At 40.5% G+C, this 15,015-nt stretch overlaps 1 protein-coding gene across 2 annotated transcripts in view; it reads right to left on the reverse strand.

Moving 5' to 3' along the window:
- The window catches only part of SLC12A2 (solute carrier family 12 member 2), a 49,696-nt gene that overhangs the window by 4,088 nt on the left and 30,593 nt on the right, over positions 1–15,015 (reverse strand). The window contains exons 12-24 of one of the 2 annotated variants that reach the window (XM_081213572.1): positions 14,513–14,636; positions 13,806–13,907; positions 12,112–12,267; positions 9,878–9,977; positions 9,223–9,334; positions 7,790–7,930; positions 6,557–6,663; positions 5,734–5,813; positions 4,863–4,988; positions 3,894–3,941; positions 1,955–2,071; positions 1,725–1,836; positions 1,175–1,261 (exon numbers count right to left, since the gene is read on the reverse strand). In XM_081213572.1, coding sequence (XP_081069698.1) covers positions 1,175–1,261; positions 1,725–1,836; positions 1,955–2,071; positions 3,894–3,941; positions 4,863–4,988; positions 5,734–5,813; positions 6,557–6,663; positions 7,790–7,930; positions 9,223–9,334; positions 9,878–9,977; positions 12,112–12,267; positions 13,806–13,907; positions 14,513–14,636 — 1,412 coding nt within the window. The remainder of the gene's footprint in view (positions 1–1,174; positions 1,262–1,724; positions 1,837–1,954; positions 2,072–3,893; positions 3,942–4,862; positions 4,989–5,733; positions 5,814–6,556; positions 6,664–7,789; positions 7,931–9,222; positions 9,335–9,877; positions 9,978–12,111; positions 12,268–13,805; positions 13,908–14,512; positions 14,637–15,015) is intronic. The other variant, XM_081213573.1, reaches the window with a different exon arrangement.

Raw genomic sequence — 15,015 nt, forward strand, 5'->3', positions numbered from 1 at the left:
GTATTTTATTGGGGCTTTCATAGAGTCATAAAATTGTAGAGTTGGAAGGGACCCGTTCCAATCCCATGAGGGAATCTTTTGCCCAGCCTAGGACTTGAACCCACATCCCAAAGATGAAGAGTTTCATGCTCAATAAAACTGCAGAGAATGGATGCTGAATTGGGAAGTGTTCAAAGGCTGCTTTATCAACTCTTACAAAGAAGGTAGGAATATCAATATGCCAGCTCCAGGGTTGGCATCCCTTTTTTGCTGTTCTAGGGGCATGTACAGGGAACCAAGACATGCTGCTTTGCTTCTCCACTGCACCAATAATGGCGGAGAAGGAACTGCAACAAGGAGGCCTGCTCCTGTAGAGGGGGAAATCCACAAAATTATGTGGCCCCTGGGACCAGAGAATTGTGCCCTAAAGTAATCACTTCACACTAATGAATGGAATGAATAAACGCTCTGCTTGTGCAGAAACATTTTACTATTGTTCAAGCCATTTAATTTGCAAAAGAAAAATCTTAATATTTATATTGCTGTGGGTTTGAGGAAAGGAGAGTATTAGGCAAGAGTTCCATCTGAATCTTAAAAAGTCTGGTGAGTATGAATGCTGTACAACTCTTAATTATGCTCATTATTTATAAAGGCTTCTTCATTTCCATTCCATCACCTGCATTTTTACTTTCTTTACTATTTATGTTTCTTCAAATTACAGCATAAGAGAAACGCAACTCTTTAAACCAAACATATGCATACATGTTTACATATTATAAAACCTTTCACGGTAACACATAAAATCACATACCATCACAGAAATCAGAAAAGATGCACAAACAAAAAAGGGGGGGCAGAGGAAAAAACTGGAGGCAAAGAACATGGGTAGAACTCTAAGCTCAAAGGAAAAATGCCACTTAAATCATCAAAAAGTTAACGTATTTCTTTTTAAAAAAACGATAAGCTATGATAAGTGCATACACAATAGAAGGGTAGGGTGGAAATACCTAAAAATACAATAAATGAGTGAACAAAGTGTTGTGGCTTTTACTTTTATAAACTTAATTATGTTTCTCACACTAGCTGCTAGTGGCAGCTAAATGCTAGTGTAAATTGTCAATAATATTTTTTGAAAAATATAGGAAATGAATGCGCTCTTTCTCTCTCTCACACACACACACACAGAGAAACTTACTTTTCTTTCTTTGGCTTTGTATTGATATCACCAAGAACCGTGATATCCGAGAAATCTATCCGAAATTTGCTGAGCAGTGTAGCCATTCTAAAAGCAATTTTTAAAGCATAGTTAAATGTATATATTAAAACTGTACAGTCAAGATAGCTAAAATGGTTTGCATGCTTACAGAGGTTATCAGCTGGTTCTAAATTCTGATCACCAGATTATTTAAAAAGTTTGGATGCAATGCTACGCTTGGGAGTAAATGCCACTCTCTAAGCAGAGAGGCATATGACTGCACTGTAAACTTTTATAAACAAGTAGAAAATATTTGCCTCAAGAACCTTCAGTATTTAATAAGTTTCACAACAGAAACACAGGAGAGAAAAAAACCTAATATTTTAAAAGGGGAATAATAAAATAAGCTATATAGCTAAATATAAGACTGAGTTTTTAAATCATTGCTAATTATTAGGTCTGGTAAGTAAGAGTACTGATTTCTCCTAACTAACGATCAACAAATCCATACTTGCCAAATGATAAAAGAATTGTACTTAATGAAACTTACGCTCTTCTGTCGTGATCTATTCTGTTTATTTTTCCACCAATGAACACTCTGATCCTGCAGTCTTTCCACTTTTTTTTGGTTGTCAGAAGATACGGAATCAACAGCGTCAAGCCTACATGAATAAAGAATTCTCACATAGGTTACCGTGTTAAGATTTGGCGGTATCAGAAATTATACACTACTTAGTTGAAGTATTATTATTATTATTTTAAAAAGAACTTCCATCTTACCCCCATCATCAAAAAGCCACCATACGTCAATATTATTTTTCCCTTGTTTCTTCTGAAACTGAGAACTTGCATCAAGCAATTTTTGATCAGCCATGTTCAAGGCCGGACCTTTGGGATCTGTAGAATAGAGAAGTGGCGTTTAAAAGAAAGCAAGAAGGGCAAAACTTTATTCCTGTCTCAAATGCAGAATATGGGTTACTTCTGCTTCCAATGTTGTGGGAGCGGCATTCTGCTTGTGCAACAAGACATCCCTTTCTTCTCCCCTCCGGCCCTCACAACCCTTTGGAGCAGGTTTTGAAGATGCATGTGAGGCTGCAAAGGAGAAGAGAGGAAGGGAAGATCCGCTAGGCAAGCAATGCTAGCGTATGAGAAAACAACTATGAATTTGTAGAGCCATCAAGTAATACAACTGGAGATGGGATAGGACACTCCCTACCTTTAACCAGGGGTGGCTAAGCTGTGGCCTTTTAGATGTTAGTACGTCCAACTCCTACCAGTCCCATCCAGCATGGCCAACAGGCAGGGAAGATTAGAAAAGTCCTGCAACACCTGGAAGGCCACAGCTTAGCCACGCCTGCCTTAAATCAAACCTCATGAAACCTGACGCAGGAGCATTTGCTCTCCTAGGAAGGGCAGAAAACACATGGCATCCCTGCCTAAACACCCAAATAAAAGTTATCACAGCTTTGCTCCTGTACATTGATTTTTCTCTTTTTAGAAAAAGTCTAGAGCAGTGTTTCCCAACCTTTTTTGGGCAAAGGCACACTTGTTTGATGAAAAAAATCTCGAGGCACACCACCATTACAGCCCCGTGACGTCAGCGCGCAGCGTCACGCCGGGAGGGATGCACGAAAGTGTAAGTTTCAATTTTTTTCCCTCCCCCTTGCCGGGGAACCTCCAAGCTTTGGGGGTGGGGGGGGGGGAGGAGGCAGCAAAGCGAGGCAGGAAGGAGAGCGCGGCTTGGCTGGGTGAGCTTTGGCAGGGAATGAGAGCCGCGAGGCGGGCGCTGCGGCCGGAGGCGCTGCCCGCCGAGCTCGCAGGCAGGCAGCCAGGCAGGCAGACGGCGAGAGCCCCGCGCTGGGCGGCCTCCCCTCGCCGCCGCCGCCCCGCCTCTCGCCGCCCGACTCGCCCGCCTCCCTCCAGGCAACATCTCGCGGCACACTAGTGTGCCGCGGAACAGTGGTTGGGAAACACTGGTCTAGAGTGACAGATTTTCCATCCGCACCAGCTTAGCTTCCAAACCGCTCTGAAGTTCAGCAGTGAATATAATCATTTGTCTCAATAGTGGTTCATTGCCAAGGGGGCTGGAGCCACTGAGAAACAAGAAGGAGGTGTCACCATGCTCATTATACCGGAGGTATAAAGAAGTACAAACTGGTTTTCTTTAATAAAAAAATTAAGAGGTACCTCCCTACCAAAAATTAAAATAGCCCAATGAACATGCTCAGTAGCCTCCAAGAATCACACGATATTATGTGTCAGTTGGAAAAATAGGGAAGGAAGATTAAGGTGGTTTTTCAGACCCTCCCAACTATTGGTATCCTAGGAGGAAGACACTATTTTCTGGCAGTAACCCTGAACAGGAGCTCTCCATTAAGAGAGTGAGGATATCTTGCAATATTTAACTAAAGATATCACATTATATATATGCACCAGAAGTCATCTATGGGCACTCTCTCACCTGACTGTAGCTGAAGACAACTCTAATATTTAAGACGGCATTATGTTCCAATTCTTTCCCCATCCCAAAAACATATCTTGTCCAAGAAACTCACCCAACCACCAAGGTTCCCATGAGCCCAGCAAGTACAAACTATTATCTTCTACTGAAGACATGTAAAATGTTATGACACATGAAACAAAGCGTGAGAAATTATAAACTGATGTTTACAGCATAAAAAAAATTTGACTGAAAACAAAATATGGAAAAATGGCCTGCCTTTTTTCAAAAGTGGCTGCGTTGGAGTCTTGCCATCGTCGTCGTCTTCTGGATAAGGTTTAAAAGGGGGGGGGGGGGTTAAAAGGTTATTTTGCAGTATTAATAAAAATGTGGACTCTTCGTTCTTTTTAGGATGCAGTATGAAAAGCCAAACAATGAATGAATTCAAAGCAATTGTGTTCATGAATGTAAGTGATTAGCATGTTAACATACCACTTTATTTAAGACACACACAAAGTTCTACCACATATTAAAAGTAGCTACACTATTAGCATTTTTTTCCATTTAAGATCCCTTTTCACTCTCAAAAGGGTTTGGGTTAGAAAATAGAGATGCTTGCTGCAATTTAAACATTTCCCTAACAGATATTTGGGGTGGGGAAGAGATGGGAATGATATCAACAGTTAGTCCCATAGCTTCTCCTCAAGACAAGATGCACCACTTGTGAAGTGCTTAAAGCATCTATAAGAGCAATTATTTAACAAAAGCTTTGCAACAGTTGATGGTAAAAAGAAGTTCTAAGAAGTTTTGAAAAATAAAAGTCAAACACATAATGTTGTTCAAATACCATGACCAAAAATTCTGTACACGTTTACTACTAAAGGGCTAATCTTTGATCCCGTGGCTATCAGCTTAGGAAAGGCATGTATGCTGTTGTGCCTCAATGCTCCAGGATGCTGTCTTACACAGTGGGGTTTAAAAAATAGCTTGCCAAAGAGATGAAGTAGTAAGATAGTCTTTCAATGGGCCATCCTTGTTGTGTGGCAATATTCTTCCTAGTGACCGAAACACCAAAAAAAGTTGGACCCCTAAAGTGAGGCTCCCACAAGCTTAAAATATCTTGCAGTGACACATGATGAACTACCCATGCAAAACTCTGGATTGCAAATCTCACTTTGAAGTTTATAAAGGAGGACTATTATGATTTTTGCATTGATGCCAACAAAAATTCCTTAAGTAAAATGTTACCTTTATGAATAGGAGCTTTTTCACTCACAGGCTTGGACGTTACTGTCTCAGTCTTCTTGCTATAGTCCACATTTACTATAATGTCTTTGGTTACTGGTGATTTTTCTTGGGACGACAATAATTCTTCTATGAATATGAAAGATATACTATTCAGCATTTTTGCAAATTAGTTTACAAGCTGGGAGACAACTCATAAGGAAAAATGGTCGGGAATAAGTTCAAGCAAGGACAAGGGAAAATATACCATATTTTTCGCCCCATAGGGCGCACCTACTTTTTTTGGGGGGGGGGATAAAGGGGGGAGTATTCCCCCCCCCAGCCCCCAGAACAGGCTGCTATCCGCAAGCCTTGGGAGCCCAGCGGGAACTCCCGCCGGGCTCCCCAGGCTTGCGGATAGCTTCAGCGAAAGCCTGCATTTGCCCCATAGGACGCACACACATTACCCCTTCATTTTTGGAGGGGGAAAAGTGCGTCCTATATGGCAAAAAATATGGTACTATGGTTTTGCAAAACTTTAAACACCATACGTCACAAGACCACCACCACTTTGTTGACAAACCTAAAGCTGTGCTTTGGCTCAGCCAAGTTCATGTAACTGGATTAAAGTATATTTTGTTCTTGCATGTAAATGGGAAAAAGAATGATGTTCACCTGGCGACTAGAAATTATTTAATAACACACCCCCCCCGACACTTTAATGGAGCACTTACTGAAGTAATCGGTCGTTACTTCATCTGGCACTTAACACAAAGCGAGGCTAGAATCAGAAGGAATGGGACACTCAATATACTTTTGTCCCAGGTATAATTTGCTAAATTTCTCCCAAAGACCAGAGATTAATTCATGATGGACAGCATTAAGTAAGGGTTACCTTGCCCCTGAAGGTGAGAAATATCCAGACCTTCCCTCAGACGGATAACTACTACTCCATACTGAACGTCAAAGGCATCGCTGTAATAGAATAAACACATTTTGGGGAAATATATAAGCTTCCAAATATCAAGTGACTAACTTCAGCTGTAAGGACAAGTACTCTGGTCAGCAAAACCAGACAGAAAGAATCTCAAAAGGTCATTCCAGCTCCCGAAATGACCACGCTGTTCCTACAAAGTGATTAATGAACCAATTTAAGCTAAGATGGCAGTGGATGCCTGCATGTGAATAATTCTGGCAGGCATGCAGCCCTTTTAGAGTAACCCCCCCCCCCAACTTCTGTCTCTTCCTTTGTTCATGGGCTGCCCATTGCCAAAATCAACATCTCTTTTGGCACCATTTTGCTTTGATGGCAATGGGATCCCACCTGGAATAAGAATGTTACGGTATTGTAACATATTCAGATTTGGGCTGTAAAACGTGGTCATGAAAATGGGCGCATGCTTCTGTCCTTGCTGAAATGGAATAGCTGCTTACAATTTTTTCCTGAAAATAGTGCTAAACTAGGCACTATCAGGTGCTGGCTCAGGACTCACCAGTGAGTCGTGGCCTGATTCAACCTGGGTCGCAACAAGAGCACTACTACCAGGCAAATATATATTAAAAGATTAAAGACATGAGTCCCCAAATGCATGTTTGGGTTAAAAGTGGGTTCTGGGTCTGAAAAGGTTGATGATACATGAATCAGGACAAGCGGTATATGCACTGGACTACGAGAGCTGCATCTTCACAGTCAGGTATATGGTTAACCTTCTACTCACTGTAATAAGTTGATGTAGGTGTCGACATCGTTCATGTCAGCCGATTGCCAATCTTTCTTAAATCCAAGAACAAGCGTGTTTGGTTTCATTCGTCCCAAACCTGCAGCCTAACAACAAAAAAACTCTACTTAAATCTAAGGGAGGTTATATCTATGTCTGTAAAAAAAAGGTAAGCTACATGAAAAATGGGAATTTCCTTTCTATTCTAGTGATGAAAGTGGCAGGGGGAGATGAGTAGGAGAGAACATCATTTTCCTGCCCTATCTAGTAATATAATAATAGAGTAATAATCTAGACCTGTTGGAGATCCTATGACAGCTGTGGCTACATCTGAATGTAGTCTTTACCATTAGATAAATGGCTGGGATAAGAAAACTGGCCTTGCGAGCAAATATAGTCCTATTCTTTTCTTTGGGTGACAGTTTCCTTCTTCCCTATAGGGCACTAACTCAAAACCTGGGTGCCTTCGTGAATATTACAAACCCTCACTGTTGGTGATTTTTCCTGACTGGCAGCACCCACACCATAAGGATCTGGGCCATCAAGCTGTCTAGCTATCAACCCAGTATTCCCATCTCCTTGGACAGGACATGTGCCTGCTACTGATGTGAAAACCATTATGTTGCTTTCTAATAGAGAACTGCATTCATGCTGCAAACCAACTGCAAGGAGTGGGGAATTGAAGCTGGTTTAACTGCTTTACCCGAAGCCCTACTAAACTCATTAGCGAGGAGGAAGTTAGAGCAGCATGCTCCCCCAATCCTTTTTTTTTTTTTAAAGTTTCCCTCTCATTTTTTCCCAACGGTGAAGAAGCGAATGCCAACAATTAATACGTCTCCTTGGTTCACATGGCAGTGGGAGGATGAAAGACCTCTACCCCATGAATTGTGAGGGTCAGAAACCTTTAGAATTATCTCCAATCAAACAGGAAAAAGGTTAACAGAGAACTGGGTTGCAAGAGCCCTGCTTTTCTACGGGGATTAGAGAGGGCAGGGTCTCCACTTTTTTTAAAAAAACTTCCCAATGCCTGGAATGCTTTAGCCTTGCTTTCAAACCTAGAATCCCAGGATGTGATCAATTTTTGACAACCTTTCTCCACTGGACAACTTTGTTACTTTGCAAAATTGAATTATATATTTATTAAATTGTGGTGTGTACAATGCAGCTAAAAATACAATGCTCAGAGCAGATCACGAAGCAGCACAGAACTCCTCACTTTATATGACCATTTACCTGCAATAGGTATTGCGCACCATCTCTCAAATCCTCTGCATGCACTGGAGCATAAAAGGCTTTCATTTTATTTTTAATAAGCCACCGCTGGTACCTGGCCAGGTCTGTTGACAATTCCTTCATGGCCTGCCTGCGAGGGCCCTATGAAAAAAGTGTGGGGAGGGGAGCACACAATTAAAAAGACACAGAAGCAAGTTTTGGATGACATCTTTAAGTGAGGATTTCTTACTGAGAAAAATAGATGGGCTCTTTCAGTGTGGCCAGTTCAAATGACATGTTATCGCTTAGACCAGTTGCCAGATAACATATCAGAATCAGTACCCTGACAATGAACCAGAACTTTAAAAATATTCAATTCTGCTACTTTCAAATTAGAGGATACACTTTATTTTAAATCTTCATGCTGCTTGCTGCAGAAAAGACCCTATTTAGTACTTTAAAGTTTAGGTATTTGTTGGGCACTACCAATTTACTTCTTATCAATTATTTGTGCAATTCACCCACCACCTTCCACGGATACATATACAGTGGTGCCCCACAAGACGAACGCCTCGCGAGACAAAAAACTCGCAAAACGAAAGGTTTTTTCGTTTTCGAGTTGCCTCGCAAGACGAATTTCCCTATGGGCTTGCTTCGCAAAACGAAGCTTGCCCCGCAAGCTCCGGGGACAGCGGGTCTTCCCCGCTGTTCCCGGACCTCTTTTGAAGCAAGGGGCGGCGGGGAGAAGCTATCTTCCCCTCTGTCCCCGGACGGTCTCCATAGGAACACACTGATTGATTTTCAATGCATTCCTATGGGAAACCGTGCTTCGCAAGACGAAAAACTCGCAAGAAGAAAAAACTTGCGGAACGAATTAATTTCGTCTTGCGAGGCACCACTGTATACATGCACATACCGCATTTGGCTGACTATAAGCCGCACCTTTGAAATTCAAGGCTTATTTGCGGGTGTGGCCTGCCTCCCGGCACTACCGCCCTGAACGGGGAGCGCTTGGCAGCCCACTCCCCAAGCCGGTGCCTGGCTCTGAGCGCGCTGTGTGCCCATCTCCTGGCACTACCGCGCTGAACAGGGGGCACCGGCGCTCGGCTCCGAATATAAGCCACATTTGAATTTTCAGTCAGAATTTTTTTTTGGGGGGAGGAGTGTGGCTTATATTCGGGCCAATACAGTACATGCAGGCAATATATTATCAATAATATCCCAACCTAATACTTCTACGTTTCAAGTATTTTCTTGTATTATGGTATTTTTATGAATCCAGCGCTCTTCTATAGCCACAGCTTTCCCCAAAGCGTACCCCAATAACCAATCTCAGCTTTTCCTCTTGACACATCATTTTATCTGTATGCTTGCATACTACTTATTATTACACAAATATAGATTGTTTTCCAAGTGCTATGGTGTAAGAGGAAAATTATTATTCACAGACTTACCATATGTATGTGACCGCAGATCATCAATCCTACATTCTTGGTGAAGGCATGTACTAGATGAAGCAAAGCCGGACGTGAGCTTGGAGCACCACTCATTACAAGGCATTGTGGCCTAGTTTTAGATTAAAGAGAAAAATTGGTGTGTACAATCATTTCTTACAGGAACCCAATCACATATGTTAATAAGCTAGATACTTAAATACCAATGCTGTTTCTTTTGTTTCTGTTTCTATCTTATGTGGGTTTTTTGCCTTTTTTGTTGTAAATTGCCCTGTGATCCTAGGATGAAGGGCAGTAGACAAAGGAAAGGGGGGGGGAAAAAATGTTGGCTGCATAAAATATCGGGGAATTAGCTCATGATGCCATGATATTGATGCTGAATAACATTAGCTCAAAGGAAAAAACATTACAGACAAGCTTCTTTCTGCCCTGTTACTACTGCAAAGCATGCCTCCAGAAAAGTTGCTGCAATAGTGCAAGCAGATTAGAATACACCAAATACTGTGTGAAACCACTTTCCGTGCTTACTAGACAAGAGCTATAAATTGGTCCTCACTTTCAGAACATTCTATTTCAACGGTCTGCACTGTTTCACTGATAGTTATACTTGTATCTCAAAAGTTCAACTGTATTGTCAAACATCTATTGATTTTACCTGAAGTTTTTCACGTGGTCTTCCACACCAGTAAGGCGAACAGCATGCTGCAATGCATTTAGGTAAGTCAAGGCTTGAGTTGAAGACCCCCAATTTACATCTGTAAAAAGAATGCCGGTTTTTCGTTGAGACAGAAGAGGTCAACTGAGGCAAATGTGCCTCAGTCTTATTTCAGAATGAACACAAAATGTGACATTTTAGTGACACTATTTGTACTGCTACCTTGGCAATTGAGCTAAAATCACAAGCAGTTTGGAAGGGAGCAGCCAAGTTATCTAGATTAAGTCTAGTTGTTTCAGTGTTGGAGTGTTTAGGAGGAAATATTATTTCCTAAAATGGGAGAGGGTAGCTAAAGCTCCCTAAAGTATTTTGTTAGCATTTAGTGACAATGTGTTTTTAAAGTCAAATATAATGTATTTTGAACATTTGGCAAACTTCATTAGGTTTGCTTGAAGTCACCAAATTTAAGACCCAAGATCTTAATATAGAGTCTTTTGAGATCAAGAAAATTATCAAACAATTTTGTACACTCTCTCACACTACTTCTGGTCACAGCTGTGCCTCTTGCCTTAGAAAAGGGATCTGATTAATAACCTGACAAATGTTAATTATTACTGAAGCACTTGTTGGCATCCGTCTGTCTTGGGAGACAATGGAGCAATGCATCTTCGGGGGTAAAGTCAAAACGTTGTACAGTTATAGCAAAGCCCTGAGGTTCATCATATAAGTGTGTTCATAAAATCCATACATAATTAACTTTTAATACTGAAGTTCTCTGTTCCTATATGCTTGAGATCTTGGCATGTACAATAATTTTTGTGCCCCCCCCATAGAAGCAATAACAGGTCACCATCCAATTATACAAGTTTTAAAAAACTGCAATTAAGTTTATGAAGTCACACAAAGACATCAAGCAATATTTGAAAATAAACCCTATTGAGGAAATTTGTTAGCCTTGGGAAATATGGGCTACTTTAAAGGAACTGTTTGTATTCTGAATTTGTAATAAGCCTTCAACTTATTCAAGTTGTCTATTTTTTATTACTTGCCTGAGGGCCAATTCAGATGCAATATTAAGCATTCACATGACCACTTTTTGAAGTGACCCTATAGCTTTAACCATATAAAATGTTTATCTCAGAATGGGCCAACCACCTTTTTTGTGGTCAAATTCTGAGAGCAACACTAATTCATCTAAAAACCCCTAGACATGCAAGGTTGCCTATGGGGGTGGCATAAGAAGTACAGACTTGTAATTTCAGAAACCTCCAATATTATCTAGTGCTTCATGTTAGCTTCCTCCCTTATTTTAATGATGAGAATAACCTTTGGAAAGGTCTTATTCATCTTCTAATTTTAAAGATGCAAGCCAATTTGGGAAATAAAACTTTTTTTCTTTTTGTAAAGCACTCGATGTATCTCTTGATCTAGAGATAGCCATCAAAGGTGGACACATGCAATAGCACCGCAGATTTGTCTGCCCCTCCCTTGCCCCCAGTGTTCCAATTACACATGCAAACCTCCCCTTACACACAGAGACAGACACACAAGTGAAGAACACTACACACTCCTTGGACAGAGCAGTGCACTTTAAGGGCTAAATTCATCGTAAGCTGAACTTGGAAAGTGCATTCTGTGCACTGTAACTTCAGAACAACCCTAAATAAACTGTTAAATGAATATAGTGGGATTCATATGAGGGTGGTTTTTTCCTCTCTTGTTCCACACCTCCCTTGCTGACATGCAATGACAATGAAAAAGTAGGTGAGTCGGTAGAGTCCTGACTGCTCACTTCAGAGGCGTAATAGGCCACCGGCCTTCTCATCAGCTCAATCCTAACCACCAATACTGTCTTTCATGTCAGAATACACAGATCAAAGACTAAGGTATAAAAATAGATTTCTTAATGCTATTCCTTTTCTAGTTTGTCAAAGTGTTTCTTTCAAGGACACTGTACTTTCCCACTTTTGTCACACAAATATTTAGGGTTTCCTAAGGAAAATGGCCACCAAGCTCAAACACATTCTGAATATCTACCACTTTCCCTGTCACCTTTTAAACAAAGTTAATACAATTTACAGAGCCTAGTCAATTTTCTTTTCTTAAATAGCACTGAAGGGAAACAGAGGGGAATCATGTACTGTATATGAAGTAGACTGAATATGTTTAAAAACAGCATTGAATCAAACCATAAATCCAGTCATTGGCCTAGTGTCTCCTAGACATGCACCCACCTGGCTTCTTGTAAGTTACATAAATGTAGAGTCCTAGAACGATGACATATGTGAGGAGTGCTGCCCACCAGTTAATGACAAACATCACTATACAGCAAAGTATTGCTCCAACTAGAGACACCCACATGTTGTAGTACTTAAAAGCAGGACGCCAGCCTATTCAAAAAGCAAACACAGAAATTAAGAGCACAAACAGAAAGCTTCCCCTTCAGTGTGGATCCACAACCCCCACATCCCCCAGCATTTTAATAGAATAAACACACATAAATTGCCAACATTCTGGTTATGTGTATGATATGCACATGATTAAATACCAACAAAATAGAGCAACGGATGAAAAGGGGTACATTGCCTTGGTCTGCACATTACACCAAGCTAAACCATGGCTTAAATCTGTGCCTTCGAAGAGGAGATCACAGCTGCTGAGCTCCACCTCTGGGTCCTCCCACTGCTACTCTTTCATGACAGCATTCGAAACTCCCTTTGTTCCAGGCGGATTTTGAGACAGGGAATTTCATTAGAGCAAGCAGTTTCTGAGCTCTGCCTAAGATTTCAGATTAAAACTACCATGTGGAAGGAAGGGAGGATCTTTCTCTGCCTCCCCACTTCCAGCCACTCTCTTAAGACCCTCTTAAAAATATTAGGGGGGCAGGCAGGTGAAGCATGTCTTTGGTTTTTTGCAGTCTTCAGATGAGGACTAGACCATGTGAAAAATGAGCCTAAGATTTTTGCTGAAGCTCACTTTCAGCTTTATATTCTTTTTATAAAAAAGTGTGCCTAGACATTCCATTGCTATGACCATAACCTAGCTTGAAGGTGCCATTTAGCTCCTAGCTTTCATATCTCAGTTTTTAGTACTGTTTCATGAGCTAAGTGATAGCTTGACTTAGCATATTGTCTGAACCTGGCCTCATAGTTTGTCTTGCTCCAGACAAACCATGAGCAGCTACCAAAATTTGTCCTGGGGCTTACCGCTTGTGGTTTGTCTGGAGAGAGCAACCAAAGGAAAAGTTTCACTACCCTTAGCAAAAACACAAGTTGAAAGGAACAGAGTTAAGGGAAAACACTCAATTATAGATGGGTATACATACAGATAATATTCTGTAAGATAAAATGAACAGTTCAAAGGAATGTAAGGAAAGCACTTCTTTATCAGGTATAGGCCACTGCCAATTAAAACTGAACTAAATTTAACTGAATTAAAACTAAAAATGTAATGGTCAGATATGGTTCAATATTTAGTCTTCTTCAGTGGCCTGCTACTATCCTTATTCTCCTATTATTTACCTGGAACATGCAATCACTTTCAAAGATCAGTGAATTTCAGTTCAGACATCCACTTTGAATCAGACAAACCACAGATCCAGGGTCACAGCACTGGAAGGAGGTTCAGAGGAGGAGCACAGCAGCCACAATCTCCTCTCCAGGAACCTTCGTTCTCATGTCTTTGCACTAAGCAATAGTTTGGCTTAGCATTGCAGGAAAACCAACCCATAGTGCATATCGTAAAATTTCATGTTGCTTTCATGCAGATTGCTATCCACAATCTAGTTAGCTGAACAGTTACACTTTTTTAAAAAATCCAGTTCAACATGTTGTGCAATTACTTAAATTATAAATTAAAGGCATTTTAAAAAGATGCTTTTACCAACACTGATTTCAAATGATCAAGGGAAGCAATATAAAATTCATACCTGGAGACTTTGCAAGAGAAGCATGGAATACAGAGAAATTAATTAAGGCATAGGAAGCCAAGAAGAAATTGGAAATAATGGGAGCAATTACATTCAGTTCAGCTGTAAAAAAAAGAAAAGAAATGGAGAATTATATTAAATTATATACTAAATAGCTGTCATAAGAACAGAATTGCTGCTTTGATTGTGGGCTCTCAGCAGTCCCTCTCCAAGATTATGCGATAACTTAAACGATGGAAATTCATTTCCAGAAAATATGGCAATGGCCGCCATTGGGAGGGATTAGAAAATATTCATTTAAGGCTACTAATGGCTACTATTAATGATGCATATATATTACTTCCAGAATCAGAGGCACTATGCCTCTGATCACCAGTTGCTGGGGAAGAACAGCAAGAAAGGGCTAACTGCCTTCATGCTTTACTTGTGGCCTTTCATAGTAGCTTGTTTGCCACTCTAGGAAACAATGCTGGACTATAGGGATAATTCAGCAGGGTTCACATGTTCTTAGTTTTCCCAAACAGAAGCCACCAACATTAGTGGTTTGGGGTACATTCCCTCTCCATGAAACAGGTTATGTATCCTCTATTCATAGTGAACCAGATAATTATTACATGGGATTAGACAACATAGACCATATTAGATGCTCCAGATAAACTTATACCACAGAGAAATATCCCTCTTTTTAGAATGGTGTATTAACCAACCAATTAATATGAATCCAAGAGCAATCAAGAAGGTCAGCAGATATCCTCGTAAAGGCTCGTTATTCTTCCCATAACCTTTAGCAAACATCAGGAAGCCAGGATAAATATTGTCTTTACACAAAGCCTAGAAGAAGAAGAAAAAGAAGATGATGTTAACAATTAAACTATGGTCACATAGATATAAATCAAGGCATCAAATCTGAATAATGCAATGCCATGTGAAGAATGTAATTAACATAAAAACTGTAGTAACTGCAGACATCACTAACTCAGTGAGGTCTTGGGTACCATGGGAAAAGTTAGATGGTGAACAGTGGAAGTCAGCTTTGCTACAATTTAGTTACCTTTATGCAAGCCTAAATCAAATTGGTTTCAATATGGAAACTGAGTGCCTTAAGTTCTGAAAAACAGCCAGTGATTTGCGGGAAATAACTGAAAAACATGTGTTAATAGAATACATTTGAAAGCCTTGATTTCTTAGTTTAGCTATGGGACCAATCCAA

The sequence above is a fragment of the Podarcis bocagei genome, assembly GCF_964188305.1.
Source record: "Podarcis bocagei genome assembly, chromosome: 11".
Classification (NCBI taxonomy): domain Eukaryota; kingdom Metazoa; phylum Chordata; class Lepidosauria; order Squamata; family Lacertidae; genus Podarcis; species Podarcis bocagei.